The sequence below is a fragment of the Bos indicus x Bos taurus genome, chromosome 28 (genome assembly GCF_003369695.1).
Source record: "Bos indicus x Bos taurus breed Angus x Brahman F1 hybrid chromosome 28, Bos_hybrid_MaternalHap_v2.0, whole genome shotgun sequence".
In the NCBI taxonomy this organism is placed as follows: domain Eukaryota; kingdom Metazoa; phylum Chordata; class Mammalia; order Artiodactyla; family Bovidae; genus Bos; species Bos indicus x Bos taurus.
Window position 1 is genome coordinate 13,646,122 of NC_040103.1, and position 24,974 is coordinate 13,671,095.

The window sequence follows — 24,974 nt, forward strand, 5'->3', positions numbered from 1 at the left end:
TCATAGATTTCAATATATTTTAATTAAAGGGGGGGTGGATGAAAACAAACTAAGCACTTGATTCAAAAAGCTAAAAAAAGAGTTTCTAAACAAAACAGACATTCAGCAAAGCATACAGGAGGAAGGAATTACTAAATGAGAAATTAGTGGATTTAAGGAAAGGAAGACAGTAGGACTTGCTGTACACTCAAGAGTTGGTTTTCTTTTGAAAGTGAAAATTTTAAAAGATAAACGTTTGGCAATTCTCATCAACGAAAGGAAGAAAGCTAGCAGAAAGGGGGAGAAGGAGGACGGGAGGGAAGCAAAGAATGAAGAGAGGAAGATGGATGAAAAAGAGAAGCTAATGTGGAGAAGAAACCTCAAAAGGATAGATGATATAAATCTGTGCTAAAAGCCCTGAAAGCATTTCGAACTGGGATATTACCTAGGAAATATAAATAACCAAAATAGGCTAAAAATATTTAGAACCCAAAAGGACCAATAACCATAGTACAAATTAAGTAACTTCACAGCCAACTAAAACCTCAGGGAAAAATAAAAGCAAGCCCCGGCTGAGCCAGTTTCCAAAATGAATTATTTCAAGCCTTGGAGAGTCAGATAATTTTATATGATATTTAAACTATTTCAACTACACAATTCATATTGAAAACCTTTCCTATTCATTTTATGAAGCTAACATAACCATGATTTATAAATGTGACAAATATCTACCCTAATAGAAAAGTATGAATAAATTCTCACCTATGAATATAGATGAAAAATACCCCAAGCAACATATCAGCTGAATGAACTCAGCAGCATTTCAGAGCACAATTGAGCCTGACCCTGTGGGATTTATTCCAGGAACAGGATGATTTAGCTCAGAAAAGCTAATAAGTCAACACATTAATAGGTCCAAGGAGGAAAGGAATTTGATGATTTTGCCAGATATAGGAAAGCCTCGGATGAATATCCATTTTTGGTGTACACTCTTGGCACTTAACGTGGGAATTAAGTGTACCTCATGATGAAGAATATCTGTTTGAAATTTAGGGTCAATTTCAGACTTCACAGCAAAACGTCAGAGGCCTCTTCATTAAAATGAAGATCAAGCCAAGGACAACTGCTATTATTGAAAGCTGCTGTGTACCTTTTAGAAAACAGTAAGATCAGAAAGTTTTTAAAAGATACATTAGAAATGAATTAAATCATTCTTGGTTTTCCAGGGAGCCCAATTGAAAATCTGTTCAAACTAATAAGAGAGTTTAATTATCAATTACCTAACACACATTTTTTTATTTTAAAGATCAATATCTTACCTATCAACCTCCTCAGGGAACATCCCGACTCAGTCCACGTGGAATGTGTTTTCACTCCAGTGGCGAAAGAGAAGGGGGTATGAGCCAGGAATCTGCATGTGTGCATGCCCTGGGGCTTCCCAGCTCTTCACTGGCCAGGGACACATTCCCAATGCGCCCGCTCTGCCACCCATGTCAGCCACCCGATTCACAGCCCCCTTTCCTGGTCACACACCCCGGACAGCCCCCCATGTTGCCCTCTGGGCTGGGCACCCCTGGGAACTCGCTTCCCTCTTCTAAGGATGCTGCACAGGCCCCTGGTGTGTGCAGGGGGTCCAGGCTCTGGGGTCAGCCAGCCCCAGGATGAACGCCTGGTCTGCTCATGGTGCTGCCTTACATTGTGGAGCCTCAGCCTCCTCTTGTGTCACTGGCACAGCGACCTTGTGAGGGTTAGAGGAGACCGGAGAGCTGGCTCCCAGGGCCTCTGACTCACACTTGCCATGGACAGGGGGCGGCTTGTGCGGCAGCCACACTGACCTTTGGGAAATGCCGTGGGCTTGGCCCCAGCCAGGCAGGCGGGGGTGAGCAGGACAGTGAGGGGGTTGGTTCCACTGGAGGCCGAGACACAGGGCAGTGGGTTTGCCAGAGAAACCCCACGGCCCACCAACTGCCCTGAGGCCAAGGGACCAGAGCCCTTGGGGGCAGCAGGGCTCCAAGGGAGAAGAAGTGGAGAACCCCAGTAGAGGCCATCATCCACATGCTCCCACCAGACCTAGGACTCTCCATTCTGTCTGCCTCCAGGTTCCCCTTGTCCTGGAACCCACAGGGCTCCAGCCAGCCCAGAACCTGGGACAGTGGACATTGTGGTCAAGGGGCCAGCTCTGACCCCTGGCTGAACTCAGGCCAGCCGCAGCCCCCGTGGGCCTCAGCCTCCCCATGTGTAAAACCAGGAAGCAGAACTGGGCAGTCCCCGCGGGCCGCTCCAGCCCTGTGTCTGCTTCTTTCTTCCCTCACTTATTTAGCTGACAAACATCCCTGCGGTCCTGTGACCTGTGCCACACACTTGGGACTGGAGGAGCCCACAGAGCACCATGTCAGCTACCAGAGGCAGCAGTAACACCACCGTGCAGTGTGAGAGACGCGGGATCAGATGTCTGTCCTGGGTGCTGAGGGGGCACGGGGTGGGGGGTATAACTCTGTAGGGAGACATCAGGGAGAACTTGAGGTGGGCTTCCAAGGAAACTCCAAACCAGGGAGTTTCCAGTGGGTCAGGAGAAGGAATAACAGGGAGACATAACAGGTCTCACTGATACCAGAGCCCTGAGAGACCAGTCCTCTTCTGGTCACTTACTTGCAACTCCCCAGAGGGAGACTCCCAAGGAGCCCAGAGGTGTGGAGGGTGCAGGTAGCTTCCACAGGTACCTCAGCTCCATCTCTCTGGTCAAACCCTACCCATGCCAAAGCCAATAACCCACGCGGCTGTCCTAGATGGCCCAGCCTGTGCAGACCCTGCACCGCTATGGTCCCTGTCTTGGTGGTTATGCGACTGTTCCCAGTGTTCCAGCACCTCAGAAGGCAGCCAGGTGGACACAGGATGCTGTGGCTCCCTCCACGCCCCTTGCCTCCCCTGGTGGAGCTCACACGAGGCTCCCCCAACTCCAGCGGCAGGCAGGCCCAGCAAGATGGGGGTGTGGCGCCTGGGCGGGCTGTCCTGAACCGGCAGGTACAAGTGTAGGCAGCATGGCCAAGAGGTGGCAAGAGCCCGCAGGATGGAGCAAGCTGGGGCTCCGCATCAGCACCCAAGGCAGACCCTCCCTGGACTCCATACTCCCCGCGAGTGCCAGGTGACACTGCCCCAGGGGGTGTCAAACTGCTCCCCCTCCTCCCCACCCCCGCCTGCTCCACCTGCATCCTTCCCCACTGCTCCTTCCTGGAGTTGCTGCCTCTTCTCCATCTGTACCCATTTCCACCATCAGCAGGGCCTCTTGCTTTACCTTCAGAGTGTGATCAAATCGGGCCATCTCTCCTCCTCACTCCCTCAGCTGAGCCCCTGAGCTGGCCAAACTATCCTCTCACCCTCACCAGCCCTGCCCGACACCGGCTTCCAGTCTGGTGCCTGAACACACGGGCAGCTTCCTCTTCCAAGCTTGGCCTGACATCCTGCCAGGCACTCCTGCTCCCCCTGCCACTATCTCCCTGCCTTTCGTCCAGCAGGTCCTCAGGTGAAAGATTCCCCAGACTGCCCTACCCAAGGCAGCCCCACACTGGTGGTCAATGTGCTGGGCACCAAACTCGCTGGACATGTCGCCAGGCTGAGCAGAACGGTCACTGCTGGTCCCAGTGAGATTGAGTGGGGCCATGTGACTCATCTGGCTCAAGAACAGTGAGTGGAAGTGACGTGTGGCACTGTGAAGTGGGGCACTGAAATGTCAGTGCAAGGGCCTCACTCCCCCTCTGCCATGGGACCTGTCAGCCCAGGTCCTTGAGAGAGGAAGGCTCGGGGTGGGGCCCTGTCAACCCCTGACGGACAAGCCAATAAGTGGACATTACACTGTGTTGTTATCAGCCCCTGGCTTTGGGGGTTGTTCAGCTACTGCTGATAATCTAAATTATCCTGCCTGATGCACCCTTGATATTTTCTATTCGTTTACTTTTTCTCTTTTAGCACTTATCACCATGTAACATTCCATATCTCATTTATTGATTGTGCTTTTTTTCTCCCCCTGTCTCTCTTGCTAGAAGGTAAGCCATGAGGACAGGAGCTGTGGTTTGTATCTGGTTCCCTGCAGAATCCACAGTGCCTGCACACAGCAGGGGCTCAATAAATGAGTAATGACTCCGTGAAAGAATGAATGAGTCCTGCTTCTTGGGCACAGCCGGGCCTGATTTAGCCCAGCTGCAGCCCCCTTCTCGGCCCCTGAGGTCCTGGGTCTACACTGATCAGCTCCAGGCTGAGAGGGCTTAAAGAGCAGCACCTGAATCGCATCACCTGATCATCTCAAAGGAAGAACTGTAATAAACAGCCATGGAAATGCAACACTGCCTCATGCTCAGGATTAATTCCATGGCAGGTTCTCAGCTTCCTTCCTATAGAAAAGAAGCTGCCCCTCATCGTGGGGCCCACATCCCTCAAAGCCCTAGCCTGAGGCTCACTGCCCTTAAACACACAGGTGTCTGTGTCCTGCCCCACTCCGTGCTTCTCCCTCTCTCACACACATCCCATATTTAAACATCCCACGGTTTTCACATAATCTCACTCTCACCCACACATCACACATACACACCACCCACGTGCCCACCTCGTTACAGTCCCCCTGTCTCCTCCAGGGCAAACAGGTGGTTCTGTGCCCCTCAAGTCGGGCAAAGGATGCACTGTGGTCTTGTCTCTTACACGCCTGACTGTGCCAGTCCCAGGGCAGCCACCCTCCCGCCGGCCCTGCTGCTAGGCTGCTGTCACCTGCCTCCCAGCGCTATCCGCCCCACAGGGGTCCGTACCAGCTGTGCAGGTGCCGCTCAGCCGTAGACTAACACTGGCCTCCGCAAGCAGGGCCAGGCAAGGCAGTGGCAGCCTGGGCTGCCCATCCGTTCTGAGCCCTGGGCGCAGCCCACCTGGCAGCAGGTGCCCGGGGGGACCCACAGAGGGAGTGGTTCCCAAGGGCAAGCTTCTTCCAGGTCTGGCCGAAGATGTTCTCCGGCTGGCCGCACTCCTTGCCGGGAGGTGAGACCTGCTTCCGCAGCTCGGCGGCGCAGGAATCCCTAGCCCCGCGGTCCTACTGCAATCAGGGGGTTGCCCTGCGAGCGCGTCCCCGTCACCGCCTCCGCCACCCGCCGCCCCGCACCTGCCACGCACCGCAGCCCTACCTGGGGCTCCAGAAACATCCTGGCTACCTGCTCCCAGCGCTGTCCCCCGGCGCCCAGGGCGTCTCGGGTGCGGCTGCCTTTCTGCCCGCTCGCCCAGGCGGCTCCAAACCCCAGCCCCGCCCGCGGACTTCCCCACTCCCGCCTCCCGCGGGGCGGGGCCGGGCCAGGGGCGGGGCCGAGGGGCGGCTGGCGCCCGGGGAGGGGCAGGGCCGGGAATGTTAGGAGTCTGTGTGGGGCCGAGGTAGGGGGCCCAGGGGTAGCAGGGGACTTGGGTGGGGCCGAGCGGGCCACGTGGCAGGGGCCGGCGCCAGGCCGGGGTTCGAAAGGGGCGTGGCGTAGGGGCGTGGCAAGGGCGGGGCGGGGCGCTGCTGGAGGGCGGTGGGGAAGGTGCAGGGGTTGGGGCGCGGGGACCGGCGCAACGTTGGCCGGGCTCACCGGCCCGGCGCGGGGTTTGGGGCCGCCGAGAGTGCAGGGGGAGCAGGCAGTGGCGTCAGTACAGAGGCCACAGCAGGGTGTCGGAGCTGGGTGCTCCGGACGGGGTCTGCCACTAGGCGAAGGGGCGGCGTGCTGGTAGGCGCTTCGCGCGGGGTGGGAACGGTCGTGTTGGTGAGATCCAGCTCACGGAGAGCCCCCTGCGCCCCCCCGTATCCTCCCTCGAGCCTCTCTTCGCCCTCCCCAGACTCACCTCATCTTAGATGTCCACCACAGAGCTACGGCAGGTGCTTGGCCAGCGCCTGGCTTGAATGCCTCCCCTCACGGGGTTCTCACTCCACACAGCTCTGGCCTCGAGCTTCCCACGGAACTCTGTCCTGTTTCCTTGAGTGAACACTGGGGACACAGCAGCTGCTTTTGTGGGAGGACTAATCTAAGACACGGCGTGGGGCGGGCCTGGCACATGGCACAGCCAGGCGTCATTCCGCCCTCAGGAGCCCCAGCGCTGAGAAAGAATCCTGTCAGGTGACCATCTTCCCCTCCACCGGGTTCCTGCGTTGCCCTCAACTCAGGCTCCGAGAATCTGAAAGGGAAAGGTGGACTGAGGGAAGACTGTCCTCTTTGGGAGGTCTAGAACCAGAGGGCCCAGAGGCTGAGTTGGGACTGGGAACAGGGCAGAATCTGAAAGAGCTCATGAGCAAGCCTGGGGCTGGGATGCGAAGAGGTGACCCTGTCAGTATTCAGGTAGGTCCCCTGGAAGCCTGCCTTCGACAGCCCCACACCTCACCCCCAGCAGCCTTGTGAGACAGCCATCTCTCCCCTCAGTTACTCCCTCTCCTTTGCCTGTTCTGTCACCAGTAGCAAGACTGGCGGAGAAGGCGATGGCACCCGCCTCTGGTACTCAAGCCTGGAAAATCCCATGGATGGAGGAGCCTGGTGGGCTGCAGTCCATGGGGTCGCTAAGAGTCGGACAGGACTGAGCGACTTCACTTTCACTTTTCACTTTCATGCATTGGAGAAGGAAATGGCAACCCACTCCAGTGTTCTTGCCTGGAGAATCCCAGGGACGGGGGAGCCTGATGGGCTGCCATCTATGGGGTCACAAAGAGTGGGACACCACTGAAGCGACTTAGCAGCAGCAGCAGCAAAACTGGCCCTCAGGCTGAGTCCTGGAGGACAGCTATTTCTGTCCTGAGGAATGAGGGGCTGTGCTGAGTCCCTTCACCAGTCTCCTCCAAGAGGATACAGCAGTTTGGAAACCACCCCACCTTCTCTTCTAACACTGGAACTCAGATCTCACTGCTCCAGCACCTGCACTTTAGCTACAGCCTTGTACAGCTCCTGGGGTGGGTAGTTAGGTAGAAGGGGGCAACATCAGCTGAAACGGCCATGGCTGCAGATACATCAGCCCGCCCCCCCCCCCCCGCCCCACCACACACACACACACACAAGCTTTCACAGTATCCTCCCCCTGCTGCTTCTGCATCTCCTTTCAGGCCAGAGGATGCAGAGCTCAAAGTGGCCTCCACAGGGGACTCATGGCACCAGGACCAGCCTGCGTCCTTGGTCCTGAGCCTGCCTGGCCACCCTGCCCCTTCAGAAAATTCCATAGTGCCAAGAGGGGTGAGGGGTTTTGCCCTGAGGGAGTCTGCCAGGCACCCACCCCTGCAGTCCTCGGCTCTATCCCACAGCTCTGCAGGACAATTAGGCCCTCAGGTGGCCACAGTATAGTTCCAGAAAGTCCACGTGGGCAGTTAACATGCCTACCGCCACCCCACCTGCATTCAGAGCAAGACTTCCCCTCTGCCTCTCTAGGTGTTGTGGTCCAGAGGAGGTGGCTGAGCCCATGTACAGCCCCACTGCACCTTTCTATACATGCTCACTCACAGGTTTCACTAGCATCCCTTGATAAGGTAGATGCTTTCCCAGGAGGAAGGAGCACCAGCTGCCCGTTGTCCCTGCGATGGGAATGTCCTCACATACATGGATGGTGCTCTCTCTGTTCACAGGTGTGACCTCAGCATTCATGTGTGTACATGGACCACAGCCACATCCTTCCTGGTTCCCATGGAGGCAGGGTGATGGGCCTGCCAGGGCTGACCCCTGCCAGGGTGTTGCCCTGCTTGAAGCTGTGGGTGGGGCTGGGCTCAGGGAGCAAGATGCTACAGGGAGAGCTTGAGGGGACCAATACGGGAACCCAGTAACCTTTCCAGAGCTGGCTTTAGAAAGCGGAAAAGGAACCAGGTGTGGTGCGGCCAGCAGACATGTGCTGAGGGCTTCTGGGAAGATGAGGCAGCCCAGATGGTGTGGGCTGGCCATGAGGCCAGGAATTAGGGCATCTATCCCATGACCATGAGAGGACGCTCTGAGCAAAGAGCAAAAAGCCTGATTCCGGGATGACAGTGACCCTGGACATCCTCACAAGTACCACACCTGGGACCAACGAGAAACTGGGACAGGAGGCTGGACTCAGGGCTACAGGCTCCTAATTAATGTCCCTGCTTCCACCCATCCTGCCTTGACACAGAAGCTCGATTGGCCTTGTTAAAACCTGTGTCGGGTCCTGCCCATCCACTGCCCAGGACCCTCAGTGAAATGAAAGCCAGGGTCTAGTGGCCATGTGGGTGCTCCGACTGGAACCCTCCCACCTTCCACTCACCCCCGCCCCCTGCTCGCCCTCCCTCTGTGTGCAGCGTTCTTCCTCTTGAGTCTTTACTGATGTCTCACCTTCTTGGTGACATATTTACAGTGTTAACCTCCACTCCCACACTTCCTCTCCCCCTGAACTTTCCTTCTCATGGCCACTTAAGTCTGACATATTCTTTCTACTTCCTTATTTGTCAGTGTCTCCTCTAGGGAGAACTGAGCTCTGTGAGTGCAAGGCCTTGGTCTGTTCACCACTGTGTCCCAGGGACTGGGACATGTTTGCCTACAGGGGCACTTGACACCTCTCTGTTGAGTGAACACGTGTGTGTATGTATGCCTGTGAATACGTGTGCAGAGCTAGACATAGGTGTACACATCCAGTTCAGGCCTCATGTCCAGAACATATATAAAGAACTCACATAAATCAAAAAGTCTGAAGACCCAACTTTTTAAAAATAGGCAAAAGGCTTGAAGAAGGATGTCCAAAAAGATGATAAACATAAGAAAAAGCACTCAATTTCATTAGTCATCAGGGGAAGGAAAATTCACACCACCATGTCATACTGCTGTACGCCCACCAGGGTGGCTAAAATGGAAAGGCAGAAAATTCCAGGTGCTGACAAGGATGTGGCACAAGAGAAACTCCCATCGTTGGTGGTGAGAGCTGAACTGGTAAAGCCACGTAGGAAGACAGACCAATAGTGCCTAAGAAAGCCAAGTATACACAGGCTGAAGAACTCCTCGCTGGGTGTAGAACCGCCAGAAATGCTTACATACTCACACCCAAAGACCCATCCACCCGTGTTTAGAGCAGCACTGTCCACAATGGTTCTATACTGGGAACCATCCAGCTGCCCTCCACAGCGAGGAGGTAGAATCACTCTGGGACCGCCACCATCAACAAGAGTGGACACACCAGTCTTACCAGCATCACGTGGAGCAGAAGAAACCAGACACAAAAGAACATCTAATCAGGATCCAAGGGGTCTGCTCGGGCTGGGTACTGATCACCCATGGATTCACCCCATGAAAAGTCTGAGCTGCAGCATTTATGACTCATTCACTTTGCTATATGTACATTACACTTCAGAACAATTTATGTTTAGAAAAAAGTTGAGAGAGGGAAAAAAAAAAGAAGAAATAACATGCCAGTCAGGGCAAAGCTGTCTGAGCCCCAAGACCCTTCCAAAAGTGTTGTGAGCCGCAACTCAAGAGAAGCAGAACTGGGGAAAGGAGCATTTTATCTCTCCAAAACCAAAGGCCTCTCTGGGTAAAAACTTCCTTCCTTCCTTTAAAAAGGTACAGCCTGCAAGGTTTTAGTTTCGGAAGATGGAAGGGGGCCTCGCCTTGGGTGACTGCTGTTGCAGAACAGAGGAAGCAGGGACCCAGGTGCCCACACAGGGGGTGTGGACCAGCATCATGACAAAGACCCTGTGGAGGTTAAGTCCTCAGAAGCTAGGGCTCCAGGGAGGGTGAGGGGTGATGGGGGCAGGGGCAGGTGCCAGCAGGCTCAGGTGAGAGTCTGATGGGACCTGAGGGACCAGTAGAGGTGACCGCCACTGGTGAGGGAGCAGGTGACAGTCAGATTCTGCTTCCTGCACACACTCCCCTCCCCACACTGTCCAGCTGAGGCCCCCCCACCCCACCAGCCACTTATCACCCAGGGCGGCCGTGCAGGCAGAGCTTCGGCTCCAACTCTGAGTGTCATGGATGAGGCAGGCGCCTCTCTGAGTTATCATTTCCTGGATATAAAGCAGGGTTCATGACCCCCAGGTCACAGGGCAGCCAGCAAAACATGAAGCCAGAGAATCAAGCACGTGGTAAGCCTTGGAAACTTCTCAGTTTCTAGTTCCGAGGACTTGAGCTGTCCAGGGGCTCTCCATCTGCCCTGGGAAGCAGCCCGGGCCATCTGAATTCATAACCACCTCCGGAGAGGCCCTCTCCAGTTTCCTCCACGCCCGCGCTAACAGTGTTTAACAGGAACCTGTGGGATGTGGTGTGCCCTGAAGGCCAGTCAGCAGTCTGAGTGGTCATGGGTCGCACAAGCTCACACCCACGCTATCCCGTGAGCTTCACGGCACGTGTGTTTGACACCCTGGGGCAGGACCCTGACTGCTGACCCTGTCCTCAGGGGACCCAGATGAGGTAGGCAGGCTGATGTCCACTGAGAACACACACGGGTCTCTGCACTTCCCTAGCCCTGTCCCATGGATACTCCCTTTTGGAAAATAATGTTGGAAGCAAACAAACTGATATGGTTTTAGGTACCACTGGAGCACAAGGGGCAGGGGAGGGCAAATGAGAGGAGAGTAGACCATTCTGATGCCCCCTCACAGCACACAGGTTACTGCTCTACCAACAGAGCAGCCCCCTGCAGGATCCCCCAAGAAGCCTTCCCGTTGCCTCTGCTTGCCTTGACTGTGGCACTCCCCTTCGTCTTATGTGAAAATAGATTAAGGTAGAGCCACCCATCCGCCAGGTTGTGTAACTTGCGTCAAGTGTGCACCTGGGCATGTAACTAACCATGACTAACAGCACAGACCACCTGGGATGGCGGCCGCTCCCTGCACCCGGGCCCGTCATCACTCTCCTGTCAACAAGCTGGCAAAGGAGTAGGTGGAGAAGGGACTTAAGGTGGCCACAGGGTCGTGTGTTAACTGCAGCCTGGCTCCATCCCTGGGCCCAGGCACAGGGGGACCAGGGAGCCAGGCAGGCTAGGTGGGGACAGTTCCCCAGGGGCCTAGCCAGACCCAGAGGGTCCTAGGGGTTGGGGAGGGGCCTGGGTGCCCCAGTGGGCAGGACTGGGAGGAGGCAGATATCCTGGTGCATGGGGTTGGGCAGGGGGGCTTGCTTTCACCAAGGGTGCCAGGAGGGGCCAGCCGTTAGAGAAGCAGCCCTTTGGAAGGGGAACTGGGTGCATCAGGAGAGCCGTCCCTCCATGCTTGGTGCCAGAAGCCTGGCTCCCACTTCCAGAGAAGGAGGGACGGCAGGTGGGAGGAGGTCCGTGAGGTCCCTCAGTGGAGGGAGGAAAGGAAGAGGGGGGACCTGGGCATAAGCATATCTGGTCCTGTCCTCCAGCGAATGGGGACCAGGTCCTAGCAGCCTCTCCCTGGCCATGATCCCCTGAATCCTGCCACCCCTTCACACTGAGTGCCCACCAGTCCTGGCTGGCAGTACTGGGCAGAGATCACCAGGCAGAGGTGGAGCAACCAGCCCAGGGGGGCCTGCAGAGCCTCTGGGCCAGTGCTCTGGTGCCCACAGTGGGTGGACCAGGAAGGGGTGGGGAGCAAGCAAGTACCAGGAGAGCCACCAGAGGCCACACTCTGGCCCTTTCCACGGCCCCACCCCCAGGTCTCAGAGAGGCCACACTCAGGTTCCTGCTCTCCAAGAAATAAGTTAGTTCCTCACAACCCAGGCCTCCCTTCTAGTGACACTCCCTAGCAGGTTCAACTTCTGGACTGAGGCGGTTTTCTGGTCTATGTGTGGAACCAGACACCAGCATTTATCTCCCAAAAGCACAGGAGGAGAAAGAAACCGCTTTCCCTGAGGAACCCAGACCCGAGTCCCTGGCCTGTGATAGTGGTGGGAGCTGCAGAGGAACCTGGCTACTGGCCTGGGGAGACAGACTCCTCCTGGACCAGAGTGGCAAGGCCCCACCTGCCATGGCACCCTGAAAGTTTCCATTCCTCTGAGTCAAATATTTGGCAACCTGATGGGCAACCCTGATGTTAAACGGCCATTCCAGTACTGGTTATCATCAGAGAATAGTCCTCTGGCCAAGAGAACACGACCTTCCCATTTGGAGGCCTTGCCATGGGGAAGCTGACCCTGGGGGGGTCATGTGGAGGTCAGGGCCAAGGTGAGACTTCTGGGTCCTGCAGGGCCCCACACTGAGAGGATGAAGATCCCGAGATTAGGTCCTCCAGAAGGCCCGTGACGTGAGGCTGGGCAGCCCCGTGGCCTTGGAGCCCCGCAGGCCACTCTGTCCAAGACGGTGGTCATTCTCTGGGCGGTGGTGGATGAGGAAGCACACAGGACCCTCAGCGAGCTGCCCCTGGACTCTGGGCCAGGTCACACTTCTGTGAGCCTCAGTCCCCACCCCAAACAGGGACTCACTGCCTGGGATGACATAGGTCATGATGTCAAACAGGCACCCAAAAAGAGCCTGACGAGAGGATACACAGGGGTGGCAAAGGCAGGAGGTGTAAAGGAAAAGACCCTGCCCCACACAAAGCTCCCACCCTAGAGGAGTGAGGACTGCCTGGGGAACAGGCCAGCCAGTGGGGCCAGGACAAGGTGGGAATGTCCTCAGGGCCCCCTGCAGGGCCTCCACCTCAGAGCTGGCGAGAGACAGAAGGCCTGCAAATGAAGACGCAGGAGAGGCCCATCTACCAGGAGCAAGCTGCTTCCCGGCAACCAGAAGCCCTCAATTCTCACTTGTGCCATCTGCAAAAATATCCTTTAATGTAGCACAGGGTGTTAGCGCGAGTGTCAGAGTCATTGGTGGGAAAGGCGAGAAGAGGATGACAGAGGTGGGTTTCCACAAGGCACCTCGCAGGACAACAGCCCCTCCTTGGCAGCCTGGTGGAAAGTATAGCAGGTCCACAAACAGCATAGCAGGTCCACGCACACACACGTGATCTTGCACTTGTGCACAGGCTTGTGTGTGCCTGTGTGCACGTATCAATATTTGCATGTGTGTTCTTTGTGCATGAGTGTGCATGGGTATCATGACTACACATATGTGCACACGTGTGTGCATGCATGTACCTGTGGCCTCCCTGTGCACGAGTATGTGCCTATAACACAAACTGGCATATCCACCCTGAAAGGGTCATCAGGGCACCTGCCCACCACTGGCCTCCTCTTCTATGTCTTCATCGAACACTTCCCAAATTTTCTCCACTGCACATGAATGTCTCTGTCATCAGCATATTGAAACAATATATGTTCTTTTGATTAAACCAGGATGGGATACTATGGTGTTCCTCCTGAGGATGCCTGGTAGGAAGCAGGGCTGGCTTGGCAGTAGCCTACCAGGGGGTGCCAGCCCTTGAGCATCCTCACTGCTCCTAGAGAAGGGAGACCTGTTCCTGCCAGCCAGCGTGTAACCAAGGGAGAGAGGGTGCCCAGGGCAGGCAGGCAGCATGAAGGGTCAGAAAAGCCTATGGACCCTGCTGGGTGGGCATCAGGAAAGGCGGCATGAGGCAGCACAGCTGAATGGGAGCAGCACCCTCCAGCCTCAGGACAGGGCCCTGTGCTGCCTCGCTCACCGAGAGTGTGATCTGCTGTATGTTCTCAGCAGTGCTCGTCGCTTCTCTCCTTACATCCCACTAGCTTCTCCCTCCAGCTGGCAGACCAGAAGGCTCTGCTTGGTCCCAGGCAAGGACAGTCTGTGGGAGCCAGCCTAACAGGCACCTTCCTCCCTGTACAGGCTGGTTTTTACTGTCTTGGGGACATATCCACTTGATTCTCACCTCCACGATTTATGTGATCACCCATCCTCCAAACTGTGGTTCTTCTTCTCTCTTTGTCCCAGTGCCTTTGGGACCCACCCTGTCACCTCCTCCCCGAAGCCTTCCGGACGCTCAGAGCATGCTCGAGGGCCTTGCCCTTGTATGGTACCTTATACTCTAGTCTTCCTCCCACCACATCTTAAGGAGAGCTAGTGGCTCCCTGGAGGGCCTCCCTGAGATCTGAGTTCCTGTCTGGTTTCCATTAGTCACGTGTGCTGTGTGGTACGAGTGATGTCTGCCTTGGGTGAGAGCGTGGAGAAAGAGGCACCAAGGCCCTGGATCTGCACCACTCCTCCAGCTCCTCATTGGTGGGCTCCTCAACCACTGAGTGGCATTTTGCATTCCTAACTATTCACTTATTCATTTTTTTTAAAGTTAATGAACATTTACTATGTGCCAAGTTCTCAGAGACATACTCCCTGCATTCAGGGTTTACCCTCAGGGTTATGGGAAGGGAGAATGGTAAACAAATGAACAAAATCCAGCTGGTGATGAGAAAGGGATGGCATAGAGCCTGGGGGTCCAAGGCCACCTCCCTGGGCAGGGGGGTTGAGCCTGGAGCAGAGGCTGCTATGCTGGGTGGGAATGTCCTGGTAAAGGTACCAGGAAGGGTGTGCCCGGCAGAAGGCACAGCAAGTGCAAAGGCCCCAAGAACAGAAGGAGCTTACTGCCCTCAAGGTAAAGAAAGACTGCTGTAGGGGCCTGCAGTGAGAGATGTGCGTGAGTGCGTGCATACGCGCTCAGTCGTGTCTGACTCTTGCAACCCCATTGACTGTAGCCTGCCAGGCTCCTCTGTCCATGGAATTTTCCAGGCAAGAATACTGGAGCAGGTTGCTGTTCCCTTCTTTAGAGGATCTCCCCGACCCAGGTATCAAACCTGCATCTCCCATGTGTCTGCATTGGTAGGTAGATTCTTTACCCACGGTTCCACCACGCACACTATGGCTGTCCTGGGAATTCTTTTGAAGCTCAGCCGAGTTGAGAGGAGGCAGGGAGACCCAAGCTACCTGTGAGGCTTTCCCCAACAGAAAATAAGAAACAGAAGGTTCAAGGTTCGATGCTCCCCCTCAAGACCCTGAGCAGTCCCGGTGCAGCTAGGTACTAGCTTTAAACCCTTGGGAGCTGACTCAGCAGTGGTCTCTTAGGGATGCTCAGAGAAATATCAATAACCTCAGATATGCAGATGACATCACCCTTATGGCAGAAAGTGAAGAGGAACTGAAAAGCCTCTTGATGAAGGTGAAGGAGGAGAGTGAAAAAGTTGGGTTCAAACTCAATATTCAAAAAACTAAGATCATGGCATTTTGTCCCATCGCTTCATGAAAATAGATGGAGACACAGTGGAAACAGTGACAGACTTTATTTTCTTGGGCTCCAAAACCACTGCAGACGGTGACTGCAGCCATGAAATTAAAAGACACTTGCTTCTGTCAGCTACTCAGCAGGCCGATAAACCTAGGTGCTTACAAACTCCAGAGGAAAAAAAAAAAAGAAAATCTATGACAAACCTAGAAAGCGTATTAAAAAGCAAAGACATTACTTTGCTGACAAAGGTCCATATAGTCAAAGCTATGGTTTTTCCAGTAGTCATATATGAATGTAATAGTTCAACCATGAGGAAGGCTGAGTGCCAAAGAACTGATGCTTTTGAACTGTGGTGCTGGAGAAGACTCTTGAGAGTCCCTTGGACTGCAAGGAGATCAAACCAGTCAATCCTGAAGGAAATCAACTCTGAATACTCATTGGGAGGACTGATGCTGAAGCTGAAGCTCCAATACTTTGGCCACCTGATGAGAAGAGCCGACTCACTGGGAAAGATCCTGATGCTGGGAAAGACTGAAGGCAAAAGAAGGGGGTGACAGAGGATAAGATGGTTGGGTGGTATCATCGACTCAATGGACACGAGTTTGAGCAAACTCTGGGAGACAGTGAAAGACAAGGAAGGCTGGCATGTTGCAGTCCATGGGGTCACAAAAGTTGGAACAACTGAGCAACTGGACAACAGAGAAGGTGTGGTGGGACTGAGTCAGTGACTTACCCACAAGGTTATCTAGCTCCAGTTCTCAGAGAAGACTGCAAGAGAACTCATACCTGAGATCCCCTGAGCACGTGTGTGTGTGTGTGTGTGTGTGTGTGTGTGTGTGTGTGTGTGTTGGGGTGGGTGGATGCTTTGGACCTGCTTGGGGTGGGGGTGGGGAATGGGGACAGGGAGTCAGTACCAGCCCAGCGTGGTGGGGTAGGGGTGGGGATGGCCAGGATTTGGAGCTGCCAGCATATGGGGGAGGGACTTCTCCCATCTCACTTCTCCCTTATCCTTGGCCAGCTCCCAAACTCCTTCCCAACCCCACTTGTGCTTCTGGAGCTCCTCCTGCCCCTCCCCAGGCCCTGGGGCTCCCGGTCTGCCCTCCCACTTCATCCTCTCCTTTGGATGGAGCCCTAGCCATCAGGTGGGCTGGTCCTTGGAGCCCCCTGGGGGGATCTCCTCCTTCCCACCCCCTCTCCCCTTCAGCCTCTGTCTCCGCTTCCTCTCAGCTCTGCACTTCTCTGGACCCACAAACACAGCCTCCCTGACCCCTGACCCCTGTTAGCTGTCTTCCAATCTCTTATCATCCACATTTCTAAAAAATAAAAAGCAGACTGCATCTGCCACTTCTTTTTCTCCTGGTTTGGCGCACACTCTCCAGCCCGGGCTTCCCCCAACCCTCAGCCTCTGGAACAGTCTTCTTACCTCTTCCCTCACTGTGGCCACCTGACCCATCCTGGGGCACCCAGCTGACCCAGGCCTGGGATTTCAACAGGACGTGACTGCTCACAGCCAAGCTTCAGGCTGCTGCCAAGCCCAGGGAAGTCCTCAAGGGCTCCATGCCAGATGCTGGACTGGCCTTGGCTCCCCTCCTTCTGAGCTGCTCCTCTGTGGGGGCCCTCCCCACCAACCAGCCCTGCAGGAGCCCCTGAGAACCCGCTCACCTGCACGTCCCAGCCCAAAGCCATCAAGACACACGTCCCAGGACCACCACAAGCCTTTCTCCTCGTGGAGGAGAGTGGAGACTTGTCCTGTGATTCTTGGGCACAGGCACCAGGGGACCCACTCCTTGCACACCCTGGGCAGCGACCTAGGCTGGGTGAGGACCTGACCCAGTGGGGTAGGGAGCTGAGCAGGTGGAAGTGTGTGGGGTGTAATGCAGGTACGTTTGAATTCCACCTTCGGGAAAAGGTTTTACCCAGAGCAGAACATATGGTCTCCTACGCTTGAGCTTCTTTATTTACTTGGCTGACTTCAATATTTTGGAGAGTTACATTATGCTTTGTGACAGTTTACTTATCTGTTGAGGTAAGTTTGGGTTCCTCCTTTGATTTCCTTGCTCACTGTCCCATCCTCATGAGCACATATGGTCCTGCAGAGACCCTACGACCCTGAAAACACACCCGGGCCATCGTGAAGGTTGCAGGCTCTCTCACAGCCCTCTCTCCTATGGCAGGAAGAGGCCGTCTGTGATGGACAGGGAGGCCTCTGAGCAGGGGAGGCTCACTGAGGGACCCCAAGGAGAGCCCAGAGGAAAGGCTGGTTGAGCTGATGGGAGTGAGCAGGCGGGGGGCCTCTGGGAGTTTTGAGCGCCTCCCTGGGGAGGGGCCGCGGCTGCCTGCCCAGGAACATCCTTGCAGCCACATCCTGTCTGGATCCAGAGAGACCGATGTTCCGGGCTGGTGGGAAGGGACCCGTGTATACTTCTGGTACACAGGCTGGTTGGAAGCACTCTACATGTACTTCTGTGCACGTGCCCATCCCTAGGCAGACACAAACGTTCCCAGGAGGGGTTTCTCACAGTTACTTCCAGAATCATGGCATCTTGGAGGATCCCACCAACCTACCCTTTCATCTAACCCCAGACAACTGCAGCCCCTGGGCCAGCACCCCCATCCTGGCCCTCACTGCCTGAGGCCTGTCCTGAGAAGACCCAGCAAGGGCACAGAGCTGAGAGCACACCGTGTGCCCTCTCTCCTCCAGGTCCCACCCCTGTCCTGGGGGCACGGTAGGAGTTGTGGGCACCGCCTACAGAGAAGTGTTCATTCTCCCATCCAGCACCAGGGCCCCAGAGGAGAGGAAGAGACCAAAGCCTGGCTGGGCAGGGTCTTTGCTTGCATTCACATGTTTGTTTGCCTAGTTTGCTTGTTTTTTACCTGTTTTAAAATTGAAAATGCAATATATGCTCATGAAGAAACACTCAATATAAAAGATCACACAAGGAAGAGTAAATGCCCTCCCACCCCAGGTCCCAGCCCCTCCCCAGAGACATCCACAATTAATTAATCTTGTGTGCAACCACTCAGAATTTTCTGTGTTCATGAGATGATTGACATGTACATTTGGGGTTCTTTTTCTGAACTAAAAGGCACACACTTCACACACTAGTTTAAACTTGCTGTTTTCTCTGGGCAACTCTTCATGTTCTGTACCAGCTTCAGGACATTCTGCTGGGTGGCTGGGCTGTCCCCTAGCACGAGGCACTCAAGTGTGGTGTGATGCAGTGACCACAAACGTACCTCAGTGACCATCCTGACAAAGCAGTCAAAAGGTAAAAACTCATAGTAAGATAAATAAGTTCTGAGGATATAATGACAACATGATGACTACAGTTAACAGTACTGTAGAATATATTTAAAAGTAGCTAAGAGAGTAAATCTTAAAAGTTATCATCATAAAGAAACAATTTGTGGAACTCCCCTCGTGGTCCAGTGGCTAAGATTTCATGCTTCCAGTGCAGGGGCCCAGGTTGGATCCCTGGTCAGAAAGCTAGATCCCACACGCCATGACTAAGAGTTCACATGCCACAGCTAAGAGATTCAGCATACAGCAATGAAGACTGAAGGTCCTGCACGCCACAGCTAAGACCTGGCGCAAAGAAAATAAAAAAAATTTTTTAAAGAAACTAAATTTGTAACTGTGGCATGATGGATATCAACTAAACTTTTGTGCTAATCATTTTGAAAAATATGCATATATGAAATCATCATGGTTTATACCTTCAACTTTTACAATATTAAGTCAATTATATCTCAATAAAATAGGAAAAAAAGAATTAAAGAAATTAAGGAAACTGTGTCAGAATAATTAAAGTATGGAAACAATGCTTCACCAAATAAAGAATATCAACAAAGGAGTATAAATTATTTAAAAAAATGGAAATTCCAGTACTGAAAACTACAGTAACCGAAATGAAAATTTAACTAGGGGACTCAACAGCAGATTTGTACAGGCAGAAAAAAGAACCAATAAACCTGGTGAGGTCAACTAATGTGACCCAGTCTGAGGAACAGAAACTAAAAAGAGTGAAGGAAAATAGAGAGAGCCTCAGATACCATCACACATACCAACAGGTGTATAACAGCAGTCTCAGAAAGAAAAGAGAGAAAGGAGCAATAAGAATACTGGGCTACACGCCGCAACCACTGAGCCTACGTGCAGCAGCTGCTGAAGCCCATGTGCCTAGAGCCTGTGCTCTGCAGCAAGAGAAGGCACAGCAATGAGAAGACCGTGCACCACGCTGAAGAGTAGCCCTCGCTCGTCAAAACCAGAGAAAGTCAGTGCAGCAACAAAGACCCAGTGCAACCATAAATAAATAAATGAAAAGAATATTAGAAGCATTGATGGCTAAAATATCCCAAACTTGATGAAAAACATCAATCTACACAACCAAAAAGCTCAACAAACTCCAAGTAGATTCCTTATCAGAAACCAGAGAAGGGCAGGGCAGAAAGCAGTGGGATAGCACATACAAAGTACCGAAAGAAAAAAGATGTCAACCAACAATTCTTTATGCAGCAAAACTGTCCTTCAAACATGAAGAAGGGATTGCCCAGCAAATATAAACAGAACCTGCCATTAGGAGGCTTACCCTATAATAACTACCAAAGAAAGTCCTTCAGGCTGAAATTAAAGGAACTCAAATGCAGATGAAAACATGAAAAGGATCAATAAAAGTAACTATATCAGTAAGTATAAAAGACAGCACAAATGTCTTTTATGTTTGTAACTCTTTTTTTCTCCTATCTGAATTAAAAAACAACTGTATAAAGCAATAATTATAAGTATTGCTGAGGAGTACACAATGTATAAAAATGTAAATTTTATGACAATAAGAGCATAAACAGAGGGGAGATAACAGAACTACAGAGGAACAAAGTTTTTGTACACTACTGAAATTAAGATGATATTAATCAGAATTATATTGTTATTAGTAAAGATGTCAGTGTTAATCTGCCAAGCAACAAAGGAAATAACTCAAAAATATACAGTAAAAGAAATGACAAGGAAATTAAAATGGTACTACAGAAGATCTATTCAACACAAAAGAAAGCAATAATGAAGGAATAGAAGAACAAACATAACATATGAAAAACAAATAGCAAACCCTATCTTACCAGTAATTGCATGAAATATATATGGATTAAAATAAACACTGCAATTAAAACCCAGAGATTGGCAAAATGAATTTAAAAATATTATCTAACCATGTTTCCTACAAGAGACACAATTTAGATTCCAAGACAAATAGGTTGAAAGAAAGGATGGAAAAGATGTCTCATGTAAATAGTAACCAAAAAAGGGCTGGAATGGCTAGATCAGTCAAAATAGACTTTAATATCAGACAACACAGACTTTATTAGACACATAGACTTTAAGAAAAAATGTTACTAGAGACAAAGGACATTTTATAATGATAAGAGAGTCAATCCATCAAGAGGATATAACAATTATTAATGTATGACCCTAAGAATGGAACCCCCGAATTTAAGAGCAAAATCTGATGGAATTAAGGAGTAAAATAGACAATTCAACAAAAAAAGCTTGAGACTTCAATATCCCACTTTCGATAATGGATAAAACAACTAGACAGCAGGTGATTTTGTAAACAGAAGACCTGAACAACACAATAAACCAACTAGAACCAACAGACGTGCATAGAACATTTAACAATAACAGAGTACATACTCTCCTCTAGTGGCCATGGAACATCCCCCAAGATACATATGTTAGGTCATAAAACACATTCTAGTAAACTTAAAAGAACTAAAATCATACAAAGTATGTTCTGTGGCCATAAAGGAATAGCAGAAGTCAATAACAGAAAGAAATCTGGGAAATTCACAAGTATGTGTGGAAATTACACAAACCACTACTATATAACCACTGGAGAAAGAAATAACAGGGGAAATTTTATATGACTTGAGATAAATGGAAATGAAAACACAATATACCAAAACTTATGGAATGCAGATAACAGTGCTTAGAATGATAGTAATAACTGTAAATATATGCCTATAAAGAAGAGAGAGCTCAACTTTTATTCAGTATTGTACTAAAGGTTTTAACTAGGACTATTAGGAAACTGAAAGACTTTATTTTGGGGGCACTCCAAAATCACTGCAGATGGTGACTGCAGCCATGAAATTAAAAGACGTTTGCTCCTTGGAAGAAAAGCTATGACCAACCCAGACAGCATATTAAAAAGGTCCGTCTAGTCAAAGCTATGGTTTTTCCAGTAGTCATGTATGGAATGTGAGAGTTGGATTATAAAGAAAGCTGAGCACCAAAGAATTGATGCTTTTGAACTGTGCTGCTGGAGAAGACTCTTGAGAGTCCCTTGGACGGCAAGGAGATCAAACCAGTCACTCCTAAAGGAAATAAGTCCTGCATATGCTTTGGAAGGACTGATGCTGAAGCTGAAACTCCAATACTTTGGCCACCTCGTGAGAAGAACTGACTCATTTGAAAAAGACCCTGATGCTGGGAAATATTGAAGGCAGGAGGAGAAGGGGATGACAGAGGATAAGATGGTTGGATGGCATCACCAACTTGATGGACATGAGTTTGAACAAACTCTGGGAGCTGGTGATGGACAGGGAAGCCTGGCAGGCTGCAGTCCATGGGGTTGCAAAGAGTCGGACATGACTGAGCAACTGAACTGAACTGAATGGAACTGATTAGGAAAGATATAAGACAAAAAAGACATCCACACTGGAAGAAAGAAGTAAGATAATCTTTTTTGTAGATGACATGGTCTTTTGTATGAAAATTCCTTAAAAAATACACATATACACACAAATGCACACAATTAGAACTAATAAATAAGTTCAGCAAGGCTGCAGGATATAAGATCGATATACAAAAATCAATTGTAATACTATATACTTGTAATGAACAACCTGAAAATAAAATTAAGAAAACAATTTCATTTACAACAGCATCAAAAAGAACAAAATACTTGGCAATAAATTTAACAGAAGTGCAAGAATTGTATACTGGAAACTACAAAACATAGTTGGAAGAGATTTAGTCTTAAATAAATGGAAGGACAGCCACGTTCCTGGGTTAGAAGGCAATATTATTAAGATGGCAATACTCCCCAAACTGATCTTCATATTTAATGTGATTACCCCAAAACTCTAGCTACTTTTCTTATTTTTTTGCAGAAACTGACAAGTTGTTCCTAAAATTCACAAGAAAATGCAAGGGACCTGGAACAAAGGATTGCAAAAGCAATTTTAAAAAGATAAATGAAGCTGGAAGATTCACATTTCCCCATTTTAAAACTTACTACAAAGCCTATAGTAATCAAGTCTGTATAATACTGGCATAAGGTTAGTTATATATAGACCAAGGGAATAGGATTGAGAGTTCAAAAATACACTTGTGCATTGATAATCAATTGATTTTTAACCAAGGTAGCAAGGCATTTCACTGGGGAAAGAATAGTTTTTTCAACAAATGGTACTGAGATAATTAAAGAGCCACACTTGAAAGAACCACGTTGAACCCTATCTCACTACTATGTGCAAAAATTAACTCAATCTAAAGATAAGAGTGAAAACTATACAACTCGAAGAAAAAGCATCTTTGTGACCCTGGATAAGGCAATGGTTTTTTAGTTATGACAGCAAAAGCACAAGCAACCAAATGAAAAAGAGATGAATTGGATTTCATGACAATTTAAAATTTTGTGCTTCAAAGAACACTATAAAGGTATTGAAAATACAACCTCCAGAATGGAAAAAAGGAAAAAAAAAACATTTGTATATCATATGCAGTAGTCTCCCCTTAGCCATAATTTCACTTTAGAAACAGGCAAAGAGGGGACTTCCCTCGTAGACCAATGGCTTCCAAGACTCCGTGCTCCCAGTGCAGGGGGCCTTGGTTTGACCCCTGGTCAGGGAACTAGAGCCCGCACTCAAGTAAGAGTGCATGCTGCAACTAAAACCCCCACAGGCTGCAACTGAGACCTGGCATAACCAACTATGTAATTATATATTTTTAATAAAAAATTAAAAAATAAAAGTGGCAAAGAATCTGAATACTATTTCTCTAAAGACCGTATGCAAACTACAAGTAAACACATAAAACTCAACATCATCAGAGGAATACAAGTCAAAACCAAAATGAGACACCACTTCACACCCACTAGGATATAAAGAGACTCCTATAAGAAGTCTTAATGAAGCTGTTAAGGAATCGGAACTCTAGTACAATACTGATGACAACGTAAAGTTGTGTAGTCATATCTAGAGAAAACCATAATTCTAAGATACATGCACTCCAATGTTCACAGCAGCACTACTTACAATAGTCAAGATATGGAAGCCACCAAAATGTCTATCGACAGATAAATGCACAAAGAAGATCTGGTGCGTACATGATACAGAAAATTACTCAACCATAAAAAAGAATGAAATAATGCTATCTGCAACAACATGGATAGGCCTAGAGATTATCACACAAGTGAAATAAGTCAGAAAGAGAAAGACAAATATCCTATGTGGAATCTAATACTTATATGTAGAACCTAAAATGTCCAAAAAATGAACTTAGTCACAAAACAGAAACAGACTGACAAACATAGGAAGCAAACTTATGGTTACAAACCACAAAAAAGGAAAGGGGGAGATAAATTAGGAGTTTGGAATAAACAGATACACACTACTATATACTGGGCCATAAAGAAGGCTGAGTGCTGAAGAAGAGATGCTTCTGAAGTGTGCGGGGAAGACTCTTGAGAGGCCCTTGGACTGCAAGGAGATCAAACCAGTCAATCCTAAAGGAAATCAACCCTGACTATTCATTGGAAGGACTGATGCTGAAGCTGAAGCTCCAATACTTTGGCCACCTGATGTGAAAAGCTGACTCATTAGAAAAGACCCTGATGCTGGGGAAGATTGAAGGCAGGAGGAGAAGGGGGCGACAGAAGATGAGATGGTTGGATGGCATCACCGACTCAATGAACATGAGTTCGAGCAAACCCAGGGAGATGGTGATGGATAGGGAATCCTGGTGTGCTGCAGTCCATGGGTTCTCAAAGAGGTGGACACGACTTAGCATCTAAACAAGAACAATTACTATACATAAAATAAACAACAAGGTCCCACTATATAGCACAGAAAACTATATTCAATATCCTGTAATAAATCATAATGGAGAAGAATATGAAAAAGAATACATATATAACTGAATCACCTTGTTGTACACTAGAAACTAACATAACACTGTAAACCAACTATACTTCAATTAAAAAATAAAAGTCATTGCCAAAAAATTTTTTTGCACTTTGGAAAAGTCTGTCAGTTCCTTAAGATTTTAAACATAGAGTTACCAATGTCTACAGTCTTAGGTACATAGTCAAGAAATGCGGGAGTTTATGCTCATGTAAAAATTGCACACAAGTGTTCATAGCAACGTCGTCCATTTTAGCCACAAAGTGGAAATACCTCAACATCCATCAACTTATGAAGGGACAAACAAAATGTGGGAAATCCATACAATGGGGTATTGCGGTATTCAGACGCTTCAATCATGTCTGTCTCTGCGGTCCATGGACTGTAGCCCACCAGGTTCCTCTATCCATGGAATTTTCTAGGCAAGGATACTGGAGTGGGTTGCCATGCCCTCCTCCAAGGGATTTTCCCAACCTAGGGATCGAGCCCATGTCTCCTGCATCTCCTGCACTGCAGGTGGATTCTTTTACTACTGAGCCACTGGAGAAGCCCACAAGTGAGTATTGCGTGGCAATAAGACGGAATGAAGTACATGCTATGACGTGGGTGAACCTTGAGAACATTATGCCAAGTTAAAGACACCGAACGTAAAAGGTTGCATGCTGCACGATTCCTTTACACAAAATGTTCAGAATAGACAAATCCATAGAGTTATAAACATGGGCTTCCCTGGTGGCTCAGACAGTAAAGAATCCAC

General features: G+C 50.1%; 1 protein-coding gene across 3 annotated transcripts in view; it reads right to left on the reverse strand.

Moving 5' to 3' along the window:
* The window catches only part of RASGEF1A (RasGEF domain family member 1A), a 91,118-nt gene that overhangs the window by 32,909 nt on the left and 33,235 nt on the right, over positions 1 to 24,974 (reverse strand). Inside the window, exon 2 of one of the 3 annotated variants that reach the window (XM_027530315.1) lies at positions 5,824 to 6,153. The exons of 1 other annotated variant lie outside the window; for it this stretch is intronic. Coding sequence is in view for 1 of the 2 variants with exons in the window: in XM_027530313.1 (XP_027386114.1) it covers positions 5,139 to 5,156 (18 nt within the window). In the remaining variant the exon portion in view is untranslated. Of the gene's footprint in view, positions 1 to 5,138; positions 5,241 to 5,823; positions 6,154 to 24,974 lie in introns of those variants that run through there. One more of the 3 variants, XM_027530313.1, reaches the window with a different exon arrangement.